Raw genomic sequence first — 17,751 nt, 5'->3', positions numbered from 1 at the left:
GATATTCTCTCCGCAACGAAGGCACCACTATTGCGCATGCGCGCCCGGGTCGTCGGCAGAGTTCTATACTTTGTTTCAGCTCAATTCCGGACGCAGCCGACGTCACGAGCTAATGGGACCAATCAAGCACCTTAAGGAACGCAAGTCACTGGACCTTTTTTGTTTATGATTGGTCGAAGCGATGATAGAACACGTACAGAAACACGACGAACACCATGATGGTGCGCTCTTGACGCTGTCTGATTGGTCCCATCAGCTCGTAGCGTCGGTTGCGTCTGGATTAAAGGATGCTAATGACAATCACACGTTTGTTTTTTTTGAACGGGGGCCACTTCCGGTCGCCATGACCAAGGATACAGAAATACTTCCGGTTTTTCTATGTTTGCCTTGTGTTTGGGTGGAAGCGCGACGACTCTTGGTTCACCAGTGAGCAATTCCGTCAGAGCTACGCTCTAGAAATGCCTCAGCGTCGTGTTTGGAAGTTGCCGATGCCTACCGGTACGAACAAAATGTCACGAGGGAAGTTATTTCGATTATCTCGAGACGGAAGGACGCCACCGACGCCACCGAGCCTAGGGAATCGCAGGACGACGGCATTGGCAGACAGTGCTAGCCTGCATCTATTTGCTGCCGACAGATGGCGCAACGCGAAAATGCGGCGCCTCGACCGGACCATCTTTGTTCAACGATGGGCCATTACGGCACGTACAAATGCAATGTGCGCGGTGCTCTGGCAAAGAAACCTTGAATACTAAAGGAAGCAAGCCAAAACACTAGACAATTGTGCATTACAGAGACTCGCGTCGCGCAAAAGGAAGCACAATAAAACACTTTCGGAAGATTGTCTGCTAAAACCAACCCGGCTGGGCGACCCCTGCCGGGAACCTCGGCGCGTATCTTTTCGCTTTCGGAAGGGCGCCCGCCGCCGATGCCTTCCAGTTCACGAAGTAGTTGAACGCGTTTAGGTGTTAAGTCGTTGGCACAGGCACGTAGCCAGGATTTTGATTTGGGGAGGGGGGAGGGGGGGGGGGGGGGGGGGGAGGCGCCCACGACAAAATGCTGTATGAGCAGGAGGGGGGAGAGGAGGTCCCAGCAAGATAGAAGCATTGATGGAGGATTGGGGGGGGGGGGGGAAGGGGGCGAACCTCCCCCACTCCCTCCTCCGGCTGCGTGCCTGCGTTCTCGCAAATAGTCCTGAAGTTGCACCCACGATACCTTCGGCAGATTGTCATTTCTTTCAGAAACAAGTGCTCTTTCTTTTCACCGAAGGACCGGGAGGCGTTTCGATCCCGTATACGTAACTTTTAGGAGATACCACAGTCAGTACTCGACGGTGATTCTTTTTAAGTACTCGCTACTCACTGCGTGTCCTCAAAAACAAGCAAAAACAATAGCCAACCGGAATTAACGTACTTTCCCTGAAAGTGCCGCCATTATTTGTTTTTGTTTACCTCCGCACATCCCGTATATCTTCCTTTCCAAACGGCCGATTCCAGCAAGCGCTCGAAGAGAAGCCACCAAAAAATGCAAAACACCTAAAAAAAAGAAAGAAAGAAAGAAGGCTGTGTGTTTATTTATACAGCCCTGGACAACGACGACTAGTCTCCCAGCTGTATATGAGCAATTTAGCCAGTGCAGTACAGCTGCTAGCCTGGGGTATTTACAGCGCACCACGCGATACACGACCTCACGCCGGTACGACGCTCATACAAATCGAAGCAGGCAGGGGTGGGGTTTGAACCCAGGCTCCCTGGGTTCAATCCCCACCCCTGTTCTCGTGCTCCAATTCTGGTGTGCACCAGACGACTCGGCCACCGATCCCCCTCCGATGGTCCTAGATATTTGAGGCATAACAGAATATTGAAATATTGAAATTTTAAACTTTAGAATACCAACCTTATGGCTATAATCAATGCGAGCAGATACGAGGGCAAATCAAAAAGTCTTTGCCCCTATTTCTTTTTTAGGCAAATTACGGCTGTAAATGAGAAGTCATCATATCCATTCCCAGCGGCGGACCTTCCTTGGAACGGTCCGGCTTTATCTGCCGGTAGCTCTGCGGCACGGAGCTGCTGTCAGTTGTTGAAGATAGCGGTTGTGCTTCGCACGTCCACGGCGTACGAGCAACGAAGTGTGATTCGTTTTCTATGGAGCAAGGGACGAACGCCCTTCGAAATTCGCAGGGAAATGCAGCCCACGTATAGGAAAAGGTGTCTCGCTTTGAGAAGTGCGATGGGGTGGTTTTGTGACTTGTGAGTTCGCAAAAGGCCGTGAAGACTTGCATGACAATGAGCGTTGGGGGAACCGGACGAATTCTACTACGGGGGCATCTGAAATTTAGTGCTGCGATTAAAAAAATGTCTGCACCGGTGTGGGGACTATCTGAAAAAATAGTGTAAGGTACGCAGAATTGTACATATATTTGTAATTACCTGTATGCACCTTATTTCGACTAATACAAATTAGGGACAAATACTTTCTGATTCACCCTGTATGTAGAATGGTAGAGTAATTAGTTTATGACAAAGGGTAACATTTTGATGAAATATTTTATGAAAACCACAAATGAGAGATTTTTCGGTGGTGAATTAGTAACGGCAGACATAAAGCATTTTCTATGATAGAAATCGAAACGCTGAAGTGCGATGATAGTTTGCTAATATGAAACGATCTGAGCGGTTTTGTATGAATTCAGTAAGAGCGACTATTGACGAGTGAGCGGGGTCCCACAGAGGGGGAGCAGCATATTCTAAATTTGGACTGAGTAAGGTTTTGTACATGGTTAGTTTTAATGAAGACGGAGAGAGAAAGAAATTTCTTTTTAAGCATCAAACGCACGGTTAGCACTGTTAATTATGTATTCAATATGAATCTTCCAAGAAAGTTTACACGTATACCCCGAGCCTTCCCCTATTGCTTTCATTGGTAGGTCTCAAATAAGATAGTTGTCCTTTTAGGTTTGAGTAAGACGGTCCCGAATTGTCAGCGTCAGTAATGTGCTTTTTTTCCCCTACTTTGGGATATAAGGGCCGTAACAACACACTGCCCATACGTGAAATCAGAAAAAGAGGAATCACAGGCTATATTTATAGACACACGATAGCGACCTGTGCCGGAATGCTGAGCACGAGGTTTGGCGATCCAAATCCGTAAATTCCAGTGATGGATTGAAATTCGACGGGGGGTTTTATCGGTAAAAATGACGCTTTATTCCTGATTGAAATCGATATGGTGCCTGAATTCTGTGGATCTGTATATTTGGGAAATTTAAGCAAACGTCAGAATGAAAATATGTCACGAGAAGTATTATGTTTGATCGCTCCTTGTAAAATTTAGGCAATAAATATAATCAACTAAACCAAGCAATTAATTTAAAAGGAAGGAGTTTCCATTCACTGTCACTTTGAGTCTTTATTCCATAGTATCGGCAAGTGAGTAAGCGCCATACAGAATTTTACGGCCTATAGAATCGTGTTCCGCTTGGCCGACTTTTTCCCACAACGCAACATATATATAGCTCTTGAAATGATTTACGCGTGAGGTTGCCTCAGATGTGGTTGGAAAATACGTTCTTGTAACCTGGTTAAGTGAAGCGAAGAATTGTTTTTTTTTTTTTTTTTTTTTTTTACAGCCCTGTATTACATAGCATTTGTTCACCAGATGGCAATATCTTCTTTGTTGGCGGGTTGTAATCCCGGTCGAGGTGCTCACAATTTGGCGGAGGCTCATCGCAGAGAAGGCGCCGTGCAACTGAGCTTTCTCTGGAGCTTCAAAGGGTTTCCATTTGGTCTATGTATGCATCTTCAGTTTTCCGTTGGTGCGTATACATACCAGATGCCCTTCGTTGGTTTGGCAGGTAAAACCCCCAAGCGTTACTTAATTACATGAATTCACGAACAAACGAGTCAACAAAGACGCATGTGCGTTAATTGGGTGCTTTCCGGGTTCAAAAAATATAAAGAAATAACTTAGTCATTTTACGGTACATCTTGCAGGAGCACGAGTCAAGGCTCCCCAACTGCGAACAGCTCCATGCAAATCTTCAAATCCGCTGGGAAATTCAAGGCAGGAGCATCTCCTTCGAGTTGATCGGTCAGATTGGTGAGTTGTTCAGAAAAGGTTCGGGCGCATCACGTTGTCGCTATCATGCTAATATATATATATATATATATATATATATATATATATATATATATATATATATATTGCAACATCCGCATAGCTGTCGGATTAGTAGTGTTTCATCAAAATAATTGCTCGAGATGATTTCATAATAAGAGACAATAAAATACAGAAAATTGCCCTCACCTTAACGACCGCACGTTCGTTGGCGAAAGGGTCATCTTGATTGAGTGAGCAAGCTCTTAATGTATGGAGTTCACCCTGGTTTAATAATATTTAGCAAAAATCAATAGCGAAAATTCGTATATTGTATGATTAAATGCAATTTAATGTATATTCTTTCATTACACGTAAAATTTTTATGAAGAATTGGGACTACAGCCATTGACTTAGAAAGTGCATCGGCTTCTACACATGGCAAGTGATGGTTCTCATACGTATGATATTATAGCATCATATTTTAGAAAAGTATGAAATTAGCATAAACCTACAATACTTCGCCAGAAGCTTTCTACTAATGTGAAGAGGAAGTCGTCTGCTTCTTGAGCAGGAGTTACGGTGGCATCAGAAAGACCGCTTAGCTCTGATCGGCTCTAACTGAAGGATAGTAGGTAGACCTCAAAGCGAGCTGCCTTGAGGTCTACCCACTGTTCTTCATTCAGAACCAATGAGAGTTCGGCGTCTTTCTGACACCGCCGTAACTCCAGCGCAAGATGGAGACAAGCTTGCGCTTCGCATACTAATCTTCAGTGGCGTACCAGCTTGTTTTTGAGTGTGTGTGTGGGGGGGGGGGGGGGAGCAAACCAAAGCCCCCCCCCCCCCTCCCCCCGGTGCCAAGGGACGGTGCCCTTGGTATCCCTAGGGCGCCGCCGGCCAGTGTTTGCCCTGCCCAGTGGCGGCCGTTTCAGGGGGCAAAAGAGATGCCTTAATTGCCCCCTCCCCCACACACACACGCACATTTTGAGAACTGGGGGGGGGGGGGGGGGGGCGGGGACAAGCGCCCCCCTTGCCCTCCCGGTTGGAACGCCCATGCTAATCTTTACCTTTAGTGTTTGTCTTATGAATGCTGTAAAGAATAGCGAATCTATGACTTTCGGAAGAGCCTCGGCAATTACACATGACAACTATGGTTGGCGTGCGTATGATATTATTACATCGTTCTTCAAGTAATGTATAAAGTTAGCATACACCTACAAAACTTTGCTAGAAACTACGCCCTGCTACGCATTTGTCCGTTTCTACTAAAGTCCCATGACACAATTCGCGCTTGGCGTTTGATACAAGTACGACCAACCATAGTTCTGCGAACGCGCAAGACATGTGTCGTGAGCGAAAGCTCCGCGGCCATTTGCTTCCAAGAGCCGTTCATTTCAGTGCGTCGCCACCATTCGCTTCCAAGGGCCCTACGAGGCATGGATCGCGTATATTGGCGCGATTGACGCTATTTGTAAAACGAACACAAACACATCAAGGGGCTTTAGTTTGTGCCAGTCGAATGCTCAAAAGACTTCAGAGTCTATTGCTTTAGAAAGCGCACTGGCTCATACACATTACAAATGGCGGTTGTCATATTTATGATATTAATGTATTGTTTTTAAAAAAAAGTACACATTACTGTAAACGACTTAATTTTCGCGAATCGCTACAATTCGCGAAAAATAGGTCCCGCGAACCATTCCGGTAAAATGTAAACACATTGGAACCTATATTGAGATCCCACCGCGTGGGGAAAATTAGAACCCGCGAATTATTCCAAAACTTCGGCGTTGATCTAAATCGCGACATAATGAGCCCGTGAAAAATAAGTCGAGTACAGCAATTAAAATCTACAAAACATCGAAAATAAGTCTGCTATGTCCTTAATGTTATCGGGTTTTCGAACACGTTCGTCTTCCTCGTTAGTATAGTGGTCAGTATCCCCGCCTGTCACGCTGGAGACCGGGGTTCGATTCCCCGACGGGGAGTGTTTTTTTCTACCTTTTTTTTTCTTTCTTTTTAATTGTCAAATAAAAACAACAACAAAAGAGCACGGAATTAAAAACCTGAAAGTGAAAAGAAAAAAAAAAGTAAGCAAGCTGGTGAACTAGATGCATAATAATAATAATAATAGAAAAGCCAAGCTTGGGGTAAAAAAAAAAGCTAAAATAAAACGGACAATCCCAGACGCCGTCTTAAAACGTACCTTGTAAGCGTGGCGGTGCTCTAAAGTTTCCACTTGTGCAACAGGCGCAACGCTAGCAGTCCGAAAATAGTGGATGAAAAGACGATCATCCGCATATTTGCACCGCCAACGTTGCAACCTGTCGCGCGGCTAATATCTAGCGCTCACATATGCTTACCACCTGCTTCAAATCTCTTTAAAACTGACTGGTGTAGCGGTTTTCGATGACGGGCTCAGAAAGGTTTTAATTAAAACCATATGTTTATTTTCACTAATTAAAAGGACACTTCACACGTTTTAGTTAATTATCCGACTTATCATGAGGAATAAGCCTCCTCTATTATGTCCCCCTGGTGGTATAACTCACCTGTACAAATCGCATTGGTCTACCTTTCACAATTTCTTTTAAAATACGTTTGAATTGAAATGAACCACTCCGTGTAAGAGGATGTGCCTTGCCCTATCAGCGCCGACTCGCTTGGGTAATCGCCTAACCAAGGCAAATCCCTCAGGTGCCTTGAACTCATCCTAATTAACTGTGTTTGCTTCCTAAGATTAATTAATATCATGGGAGGCTATGCTCGTATTGTTTTGTCTATGAAAATTTTTGTACCAACAGCATTGCTGACTGCTGTTTCATTCCTAGGCAAATTGCACCAAACATTAAAAAAAAGAAGAAACTCGGTATTTTTACGAACGATGAACAAAAGCTCCGAAAATACCCGAATTTGAGACGAAAAACAAACTTCAAAAAATACCTTCCAATTTTGCAGAAAAATAAACTCCGAAAACACAGAACCCTACATATAACTTTAGAGGGGAGCTTTTGAGACTAATTGCAGCTTTCTGCCGTCTATTTTATATGGTAAACATTGGATGTTCGTATGCAAATAAACATGCAACGAAAATTGCCCCCACCCCTTTCCCCTTTTCCCTTGTGTGCGTGTTTAATGGAGCGATCTGCCTCCTTTAAATACGCAACAAAAAATCAAAAGCACGAAACGATTGCCAGTTATGGCTGCGACGATCTGGAGTTACACAGTGTGCCCAAAAGCTATAGTATACAGACCTTTTAATTTCAGTAGTTAGTGGACCGGTAGATAGATGGCGCTGCTCTATGGATCAACACCGGTACCCCAAGTCAACAGGGAGAAACACTGCAGCGCGCCTGCGACACTGTCAGATGCCATGTCGTCAGAATAAGTATGGCTTGTTCCCTATCTAAATCCGAACAATCCAGACAGAGACCTCATCACTATACACTTCGACGGCAAGACTGTACCCCAAGAGCAACACATTAAACTTCTAGGTTCAAAACAACGGTGCCAGCGGCATTACCGTAACCACCCTCTCCAAACAAATCAATCAAACCACACACACCCTCGGTCGCATCGGCCACCGCCCCAGAGGCCTTAAAGAGGACGACACGAGACGCACCATCGAAGCTCTTATCTACTCTCGTGTACCATACCCCCTACACCCGGATCACAAAAACCCAACTCAAATACCTCCAAGCACAACTTCACAAACCCTCTCGTCTTGCCCTTGGCGTCTCGTAGTACTCGCCCCTCGAGCAATTTCAACGTATGTACCCTTTCAACACGCTCGAATGACGAGTCGACCTACACCGGCTGGGTCAACAACAGCGCCTGATCACGTCCCTTAAAGGTCGCTACATCCTCTTGACTCTAGGTTACAACACCTCGCACATGCCTCTCGTCGAGAATACCACTCCTCCCTGAAACACCAACCCCCAAATCACCATCGTCCCCATACCAAAGCACATGAATCCCGACAAAACCCCCGTACGCAGCGAGCACCCAGAGCCAAACTCATAACTAAAAAAATCAACGCTTTTTAAGCCAACCACCATCTGATCTATGCTACGCGGACTCCAGCTATGATCGCATCAACCAACTCGGCTGCACTGCGTTTCCACTGCCCCCAGACCAACACCTCGCTCACTCAAACTTACACCCAAGCTCCCCCAGAAGAACACCTGGAAGCACAGGCAATCTGCTCTGCCGTCCACGATGTCATCGCCAACTTTGACGAGGGACACACAATTTGATTAGACCATCCCGGTCACTGGTGTCGACGGAAACCAGTGGTTTCGGTCGATGGTTTCGGCGGAAACCAGACTCCACCACCCCAACATCCACATTCACACGTAACATACACGTTCCTTTACGCATCCGCCTGTGTAGTTACGTTCATGTGTAGTTTAAAAGAGAAATTAAATAACACGTGCGACGCTTTTCTGGAGCTCCGAATGGGGCCATGGTCCTTTTGTCTTGAGAATAGAATGTCAGATTACTATATTAAACTTGATAACGCTTTTCCTGACATTGAATTGACCCGAAAAAGAGCAGACAACGTGCTCAAACTAAAAGGCCGAGGAAGTTCAATTAAAGAGTATATATATATATATGTATATTAAAACTATTAACCATGTTTGCAGATGAAAAGGAATACATCGCTCTGGGCATCAGCGGCTCTTCCACCTCGTCGCAGATGGTGGGTGCCGATGCCGTCGTTTGCTTAATCGACGGCCACTACGCCAACGCCGTTGACTACAACATCTCCGACACGTTTCCGGTAAGACGGAGAGGTTCTATCCCGATGAATGAATCGATCACGTTTCCAAACTGGAAACATCGCACCACAAATTCCGTTTGATCTAACGCGCGTGTCAGCTTTCTCTGTTACTGACTTTAATGTGGCATTATGCTACCGCTCGCATTATGGACTTACGATACCGAGTACGCTTCAATGCACGCCGTATTTTTTTTGTTGCTTTTCAGATTGTCTTCATAAGATAAGAGACATGCGCACAAACGAAAGAAAAAGCAATTTCTTGGCTAAATGTAATGAAAATCGAACAGTATACTCAAAAATTAATCTAATAAAATAACATATACCTCGCCTGTTCTGTATGTGTGTCTGTCTTTAGTATTTGGCATTGAGGGCTCTTGGATTTCCGTCAAGTGTAACGTAATCTATCTGGCGAATTTTTCAAACCCAGTGCAGTTCTTTCTTGGTGTAGGGGAACCAAAAGCTGTTAATTACATCATTCCCAACTAAGAACAAATTACGACGTCCTTTATCTTTGCGTCCCTTGTTGTCTTATTATGCAGACTCTATTGTAGAGGAGTCCGATAAAACAAGATTATAAACAGATCTTCCAAGGATATCTCAGACAATTAGAGAGAAAATAACTGAAGCTTCTTTTAGATATCTCAAATTTGTTGCGATTGCCTTAGAGGGATAAAGTCTCGTAAATTCTCAACAATAAAATCAAACATGCTAAAAAAAATACAAAAAATAAAAACGAGGAAGATTACTTGGTGCTATATGTGGATGGAAGCTCGTCTTCCTTTCTTATTATTTAGCCTTACAAGCCAGCAACTGCCTCAGAAAGCTTCAGCCGTGCGTTTGTTCTGAATTTGTTCCAATTGAACAACTTATCTTGCACGTTTCAGTGCACAAACGTCTTGGGCCGCTACCGAGGGGTTTGTCCGGACCTCAAAGTGGAGGGCAAGGAGAGCTACCAGATACTCACCTTCGCCCGCAAGGAAGGACTCACCAGCTTTATCTTCAGGAGAACGCTGCTGAACCCTGGTATAATTTGCCACTACCTATTACATGAGACCGGTATAGGAGCTGACAGAGCGAAAGCAATTACGCAATGACTGGGACCTTAAAATCAATTTACTGGATACATAACTACTGCTGCAAAAGCAAATGTAAGTTGAACATGTTGCTAATGCGGTAGCAGCGGCATTTATTTGAGGTTATGCCAGCTTAACTGACAGTAGTCAGGTTTTAGGAATGTTAAAAGAAAAACAAACATAGTGTTTAAAGTAAAAAAATACTACAAAAGGTATATTAGAATTATAAGTGCTTCGAAACAATGAGTGTTGGATGGTCCTATATCTATTACTTGCAGATGACATGAAGTCTAACCCGGGCTCCGAGTTCAAAGAAATGCTCCAGTCAGTTCTGGACCAATTAAAGCAAATAAAAGACAAAGCCGAGCAGCGGGACAGTCATCTCAATGAGATAAGCAGTAAACTGTCGCAATTAAATGAAGTTCTAAAATTAACAAAAGAAAATAGTAGCAAGCTCACAGTGCGAGATACAACTGTTAAAACCCTGGAAAAAACGTTGCATGAGAAGAGCAACAATTATGTTTAACAAATTTGAAAATTACTCCCGCCGAAATAACCTAATAGTTTTCGGCTTACCAGAGAAAACCAATAAAACAAAAAGGGAACTTGAAAAGGCAGTCATAAATGAAATTCTCCCAGAAAAACTTGGTGTAACCATCACATCCCTGGAGCGAAGACATCGACTAGGAAGGCCCCAGGAGGGCAAAGTTAGACCTTATACCTTACGGGTGATCAATTATAATGAAAAAAACAAAACAAAAAAAAAATTGGCATCTTCAATGGCTGCTTCAAGCTAAAACATAAAGGTTGTCGGTATCAAATGATTTTTCGGCAAGCACATTATCTAGGCACAAGAAATTGTGCACTTAAGTTAGAACTTGCAATGAAGAACCAAATGAAAGGGCTAGTGAAGAAACGTAAAAAACGCAGGCGAGCTGGTGAATAACATCCATACTAATCCTGTAACGTAGAAGAAAAAAAAAAAAAACGGACAGTACAACGAAGTCGCTACTTCCCAGGGCTACTATGGATAAAAGGGCTAGGCTGGGAATGATAAGCTTTATATTAATAATACTGTCTGCGTTTGGGATGAAGGCACAGACTCACGGGCTGTGTTTCAAACTTGAAGACCACCACACGAAATGACTGAACGACAAAGCGACAAAAATGAATAACGTCAACGTCCCGAAAACGAACTTAGAATTATTTGTGTCAACGCGCAAAGAGTGGCAAGCAAAAGAGAACAACTAGAGTCGTCATTGTGAACGTATGACCCGAATTTAGCTCTTATTACAGAGACATGGTGAAAGAATGATATATCAGATGACGATGTGTTTCCCCCTTCGCATACAGTATTCAGAAGGGACCGACCATACCGAGTAGGTGGTGTCGCCTTGTTGATTAAAAGAAATATTTTACGTGTTCCACTAGAGCAAACAGAGGATCATGAAAGCGTATGTTGCAATATAAATGTATGGGGAAACGCCTTGCTGATTATCGGAGTATATCGACCACCGAAAGCTTAGCCGGAGTTCTTAAACAGATTATACGACTATATAAGCACACATAACTGTAATAAAATAATTATTGCAGGTGATTTCAACGTTCCAGAAACTGATTGGGTGAATCAGAGTAACGGTCGTACAAACGTGCAAAGCTTAGGGATTGTGCTAGATATGATGCTTGCTTTCAATCTTACCCAAATACTAGAGCAACCTACAAGAAATAGTATTTGTTTTTTGTTAATACTGACCTTTATGCTCCTTCTCTTTATCTTAAAGAAGGTATCTCAAAAACCATAAATTGGTATATGTTTCTTGTTGTCTAAAAAAAAAAAAGTCATTTTCCCAACGGGCTAGGCACTTGTACGTCAAGAAATACAATGAGGCGCACGACGTTTGCATTTTTGATTATCTAGATACAGCTTTAGAGTCATTCAACAATATTGATGTGAAGGGGTTGTGGAATAAGTTGAAAGGTCATTGTGAATATTGTTTGCAGAATTTTGTCTCTGAAAAACGGAAACGTGTCGATGCCAGAACCGTTGGACGACGCGAGAAATAATTAATTTAAAAGAAAAATTAAATTTTAAAGGACGTCGACGGCACGTAATACAAGTGTAATCTCTCAGCTTAGTGCTTTGGTAAAACATAAGCTAAAAGCGGCTAGGAGCAATTATTTTTGTAACATTCCTTCAGGAGTTATTAAAAAATGCCCTAAGAAATTTTGGTAGTTTCAAAGAAAAAAAAGTGAAATCAAGCAGATTCGTCACAATGATTCTGTAGTCACCAGCAGTAGAAAAATGACTGACCTGTCAGACGTGTCTATTCAGAGCGTATTTCCGATGTAAGGGAAACTGACCCATCTGTTTTTGAAGATGAAAGGGAAGATGAGTTAGATTTCGAAATTACATATGAAGGGGTGTTTGCTGTGTTACTTAACATTAACGCCGAAAAGTGGTGTGGTCCTGATGGAATTCCCAATAATTGTCTTAAGCGATATGTCGAAATGGTTGGAAACGTCTTAACTCTTATCTTCAACACGTCATTTTCAAGTAAGGCTGTCCCCCATGAATGGCGCTCGGCGCGTGTTGTTCCGGTTTTTGTAAAAAGGCCCATTCATCATTACTCTGCAACTATCGTCCAATATCTTTAACTTGTTTGTCATGTAACCTTATGGAACACGTGATTTCAAACTATATAACTGAGTATCTGGATATGAACAATAAACTTTCCGATGCACAGCACGGCTTTAAGCGGGGTTTTGCCACATAAAACCAATTGACAACTATAATACGTGATTTTGCAAGGGCAACCGACAAATCTGGCCAAATCGATGCTATATTCTTCGATTACTCTAAGGTCTTCGATTAACTACCACATAACAAACTTCTTCTTATGTTAAAAGAAGTTGGAATTCACTCCATGATGATCAGGGGGGGTAGGGCCTACCTGAAAAGCCGCAGGCAGTTTGTTGATGTAAACAAAGCTTACTTCCTTTTTCTGGAAGTTAAATCAGCTGTGCCTCAAGGATCCGTTCTTGGGCCACTGCTTTTCATTCTTTATATTAATGACCCATGCATCTTACCACGTTGGCCCAAATGTTTCGCTGCGATTGATCACGGATTATGGTGCTATTTTTTCGGAGGTTTTAAATGTAGAAGGTCAGGTAACCGTTAACTGCAGGTTAAATGAAGTAGCTGGATAGTGTGATATCTGGGACTTGCTGATTAACTACGATAAGACTGAGTATCTTAGGATAACGAATAAAAAGGGAGATCTAGAGTTTACAGATAGCATAGGAACTAACTCAATTAATGAAGTTCCGGAGTGCAAATACTTAGGGTTAACTTTCACAGGTAACCTGAAATATACAAAACATATAAATATAATGTTTTCAGCGGTCCATAAAATATTGGGCTTGCTTAGGCAAAGGCTCGACAATATTCCAAGAGAAGTCAAGCTCCTGGACTACAAAAACGTCGTTTCGTCTACCCTCAAGTGCAGTTGTAAGATACGGGACCCACACCTGAAGGCTGATATTGCTAAATTAGAAAAAAAAATCAGCCGCTATAAGTTTGATTTATGAACATAACATACAGTAGACGAAACTCAGTTGCAGCTATGCTGAACCTAGCAGGCCTTCAGCCTCGCCACGTGCGCAGAAAGATAGTTGAAGTTTTTTATTCGCTCTATTTCCATAAATTAGCCTTGAAACCATCCGCTATCCAAAAGTCCCAAACACAGCAATCACGACACACACTCAAAATCTGTCGAGCCTCTTTTAGCGAGAGCTGATGCATAAAAGTATTATTTTTTCCCAACATGATGAACTATTAGAATGGATTACTTCAGCAGCTTTTCAAGATGACGACACCTTTCTGAAATGTATTTTCGTGCCATAAGATTCCCTTGTGCGGTGTTATCTACTTTCTAAATGCGCTATGTATCATAACATTATTTTTCCGGTTTCGTGCGTGGTACATGTAATGCCAACCCTTAATCTGTATTTCTATTTTTTAAGTCGAAGGTTATTTTGCCACGTTGGCAATTTCTACGCTTTTGCGTATATTGGTGTCTGTTTTATTTTCTATTTTCAGTTTTTATACAGGTATATGAATAGCGTTTTTTTGTTTTATTGATTATGTACCCTCCTTCTTGGAACCCCCCGGCAGGGTCTACAGTATTTTTAAACAAAAAATTAAAGTCGTTTACAACTCTCTGTAATGCGAAACTAGAGCGCAGCTCTTAAGGTGGAGGAAGGGAGGCTACGGAGGAGAGGATATGCCCTCCCATCCCCTTCCCCGCTTACTCCTCCTCCTCTCCTCCTGCCGCTGAATTTGTTCATATGTGACGTGACACGAAGTCGTGGCATCATTTTCCCCGCTAAGTTTAGCTGGGAAACTGAATTAGGTGTTGAAGTAACGAGACGTCAATTTCCCCGCTAAATTTAGCGGGGAAATTTCCTCAGTAACTTTAGCGGGAAAACGTCCCATCATGCAACGCGCGCGGTTACGCCGACGGCGACGCCGCTCGAGCCGGAAACGGGCACCTAAGAGCTGCGCTCTAAAACAAAAATCAAAATATTTTCACTTGGCGCTTGTCACTTGAAATTTAAATTCAACAAGCGTCAGATCTACGTGATGTGTCACAGTGCCAGCCAAAATGTGGTTGGCAGGAGTAGGAATAGGGGAGAGGAGAAAGAGGAGGAAAGGAGGGGAGGGCAAGGAGCAGAGGAAGAGGGGACAAGGACGGGAGGAGGAGGGGAGGAGGAGAGGCACGGAGTGTGTATGATGGCACCAACTTGACGAAACACGAACTTCCCTTCTTTCTTTTGCTACCGTTTTGATCTAGCTGGGACAGAGGGGGGGAAGTAGGTATAGGTTCCCTAGGGAGCCGCGAAGCGCGCTTGGGCCCTCGAAGAGCAGTGGTTTGGTCACCGCTGATTTAGGGCATGCATTTACCCCGTCAATGCACATCAATTAAATCTGATGTTCATATTTTTGTTGCTTTTTCAGACGACGACGGTGACCAGGCCTTTAACGCTGACGGCGACACATATCTCGTTTGGGCAATCGGGAGATACAACGAATTCAAGGAGCCAACGTTTCACCATACATACCCGAAAGGTAAACTTTCCCGGCACACAAATTAAGAATGCTTCTTTTCTTTTTTTTAAAGCTTCATAAGCCCCGAATTACATTTGAAGGTTTTTCAACTTCAGGAATCTAGACGAAACACCAGGAGACCAAATTCAGCTCCCTTCTTTTCACCAACTATGCCACCATCCTCTTTCACATACCCTCTCCCTCTTGGTGCTGTTTTATTTACATTTTTTTTACTTGCCTTTATGTCCGTTCGCGCTGTTTTACTTTTTCTTGTGACATGCACAGACTCACCCAACTACAAAATTTGCTAGAGAAAATTGGCGACTGATTTTACCTTCAAAGTTCTATAGTGATGAAATGAAGAATGTAAGAAGTGATAATTTTAACTTTTTCAGAAGGCTATACTGTAAAGGACAGAATTTTCGCGGTCTCAAATTTTCGCGAATCGGGCCAAAGCTGAAAATTTTAAATTATTCGCGGGTTCTAATTTTCACGAATTGCGTCCCGCGAGCAGCTCGCGGGACGCGATTCGCGAAAATTTAGTCGTTTACAGTATTCAGTCTTGTATAGTGTAGCTCACATAGCATCAACATATATATATATATATATATATATATATATATATATATATATATATATATATATATATGTATAAGGTAAAGGTCACGTGATGTAGGATCACAGGGCGCTACTTTTTCCGCTAAATATAGCAAGGAAACTGCATTAGTGTATAGTTCCCGTGACGTGACGTTAAGTGACATCAATTTTTCCGCCAAATTTAGAGGTGCATACGTCATGTGACGTCAATTTTTCCGCTGAATTTTAGTGGGGAAACTGAACTGTTCTGTAGGTCCCGTGACATCAAATTTTCCGCTAAATTTAGCGGGGAAACTTAATTCCCGTATTGGTCACGTGACACCAGTTTTTCCGCTAAATTTAGTGGGAAATGCACGGACGGACGAACGGACAAAATTTTGGGGTTGGGGTTAGTGTTGAAAATAATTTCATGCTCTAATAACTAATAACAATTGCTAGAAAAGACATTTACGTTTTTCTTACCTAATCACGGTGGTGACGATTTCACATTTAAAAATAGTTAATACCAGCCTATGAGTGTTTTGTGCCGGTGGGAGTTCTAGTAATTTAAAACAAAAAGAGTACTAAACCTTTGCTACCCCTTTATTGCTTCAATATCCTTTAGCGTAACCTTCCTCGCAGTTTATACAGCATCGTCGTCACCTGGCCCTCTTTTGGAAGCAGCTGGCACAGCTAGCCCTTTATTTTTATACAAGTTAGTGCAACATCCTGCGTTTTTGCTTGATCCTCGTCAATTTCGCCCAATTTGTTCCGCTTGCGGAGCGTCTTAATTTTAAGTAGCAAAAGGGGCAGTTTTGGGTCTACACAAACTGGAGAGAACCCCAATCGTTCTATTTTCAGAAAACATTTCTCGCCCCGATTAACTGCATAATCTCCAGCATGGTCCTCATGCTCATGTCCAACCACATAATATATATAGGTAGTTACGCAAGAATAAATTAACTTGAGCCTGAATTGGAGCGGCACTAGTGCCCCCTAGACGACTCGTGGAGACTCTACCAACTGAGCTGACTCTATATGATTTTATTTAATCTTAATTTGTACTTATTTTTGTAGTAACATTTCGTTATCGGTTCAAATCAAACATAAAAAAATCCATAAAAAAATTTTGTGAAAAAGAAAATCGCAGATAATATTAGATTGCAGAATTTTTGCAGTGGTGCAAAAATAGTGCCAAAAATAGAAAAAAGAAAAAAATTCTCCCCGTCGGGGAATCGAACCCCGGTCTCCCGCGTGACAGGCGGGGATACTGACCACTATACTAACGAGGAAGACAGGTTTTTCCTTCTGACAACTATACTAAAACAGCGCATGAGAAAAAAACGTGTTTCGCTTGCTGTTTAATCCGATAACTTGATTGTTGCATTTTCATAGTAAGCCCCTCGACGTACGTAGTCGTTAAGATGACATGTTACTGTGTTTAATCGAAGAAAATTTACTAATCCGCATGTCGGATGCTCTTTCTAGAACAATAAATATCGAAATGTTAAAATTTTGATTGTTCATTTTTGTTCTTTATTGTCTTTATATTACATCGTACAGCCATGCAGGCAAAGTTTGCACACAATATCAGCCACTCACACCGTAAAAAGCCTTTTTTTTGGAAGCGCATCATATAGAATTGTGTAATGATTTGTGTCATGGGTTAAACTTGGGCAGAATTCTGCAGAGCTCTATATGTGTGCTGTTAGGCAGCAAGAAGGTTTGCGTTACAACACATTACAAGTTTACAAGGTAACATTGTCCCAAGGAAAGATGTTTGCACATGGTGCAAAATAGTATACAAGTTTAGTGGATGCTTTTGGTGATCGATACCATGCGCTTCCCAGGATTTTTCCGAGAACCGCTAAAAACACAGCCTCAAGTGGGCGCCATACACAGAACTAACCACAGTCATGACGACAGAACCACTCTGGCTTGCGTTATTTCTCTAGAGCAGGGTTTCACAAGCTTTTGGATTTAGAGAACATTTTAGCCACTTTAAATGGGGGCCAGAGAGCGCCTCTTGAAAGTCTTGCAATAAAGCAGTCTTTATAGATATTTTTAACAATGCTACACACACTCGGAAGCACGACGGCAGTGTTTAACTAATA

General features: G+C 42.7%; 1 protein-coding gene across 1 annotated transcript in view; it reads left to right on the top strand.

Annotated features, from left to right (window-relative positions):
• LOC8027049 (protein Skeletor, isoforms B/C) overlaps positions 1–17,751 on the top strand; it is a 59,221-nt gene that overhangs the window by 19,664 nt on the left and 21,806 nt on the right. The window contains exons 7-10 of the mRNA XM_040499653.2: positions 3,996–4,101; positions 8,745–8,881; positions 9,766–9,904; positions 14,972–15,082. Of these exons, the coding sequence (XP_040355587.2) occupies positions 3,996–4,101; positions 8,745–8,881; positions 9,766–9,904; positions 14,972–15,082 (493 nt within the window). The remainder of the gene's footprint in view (positions 1–3,995; positions 4,102–8,744; positions 8,882–9,765; positions 9,905–14,971; positions 15,083–17,751) is intronic.

Source organism: Ixodes scapularis, unplaced genomic scaffold (assembly GCF_016920785.2).
Source record: "Ixodes scapularis isolate PalLabHiFi unplaced genomic scaffold, ASM1692078v2 PGA_scaffold3__209_contigs__length_174095766, whole genome shotgun sequence".
NCBI lineage: Eukaryota > Metazoa > Arthropoda > Arachnida > Ixodida > Ixodidae > Ixodes > Ixodes scapularis.
The sequence above is the reverse complement of the archived record's forward strand: the minus strand, read 5'-3'. Positions and strand labels throughout refer to the sequence as shown.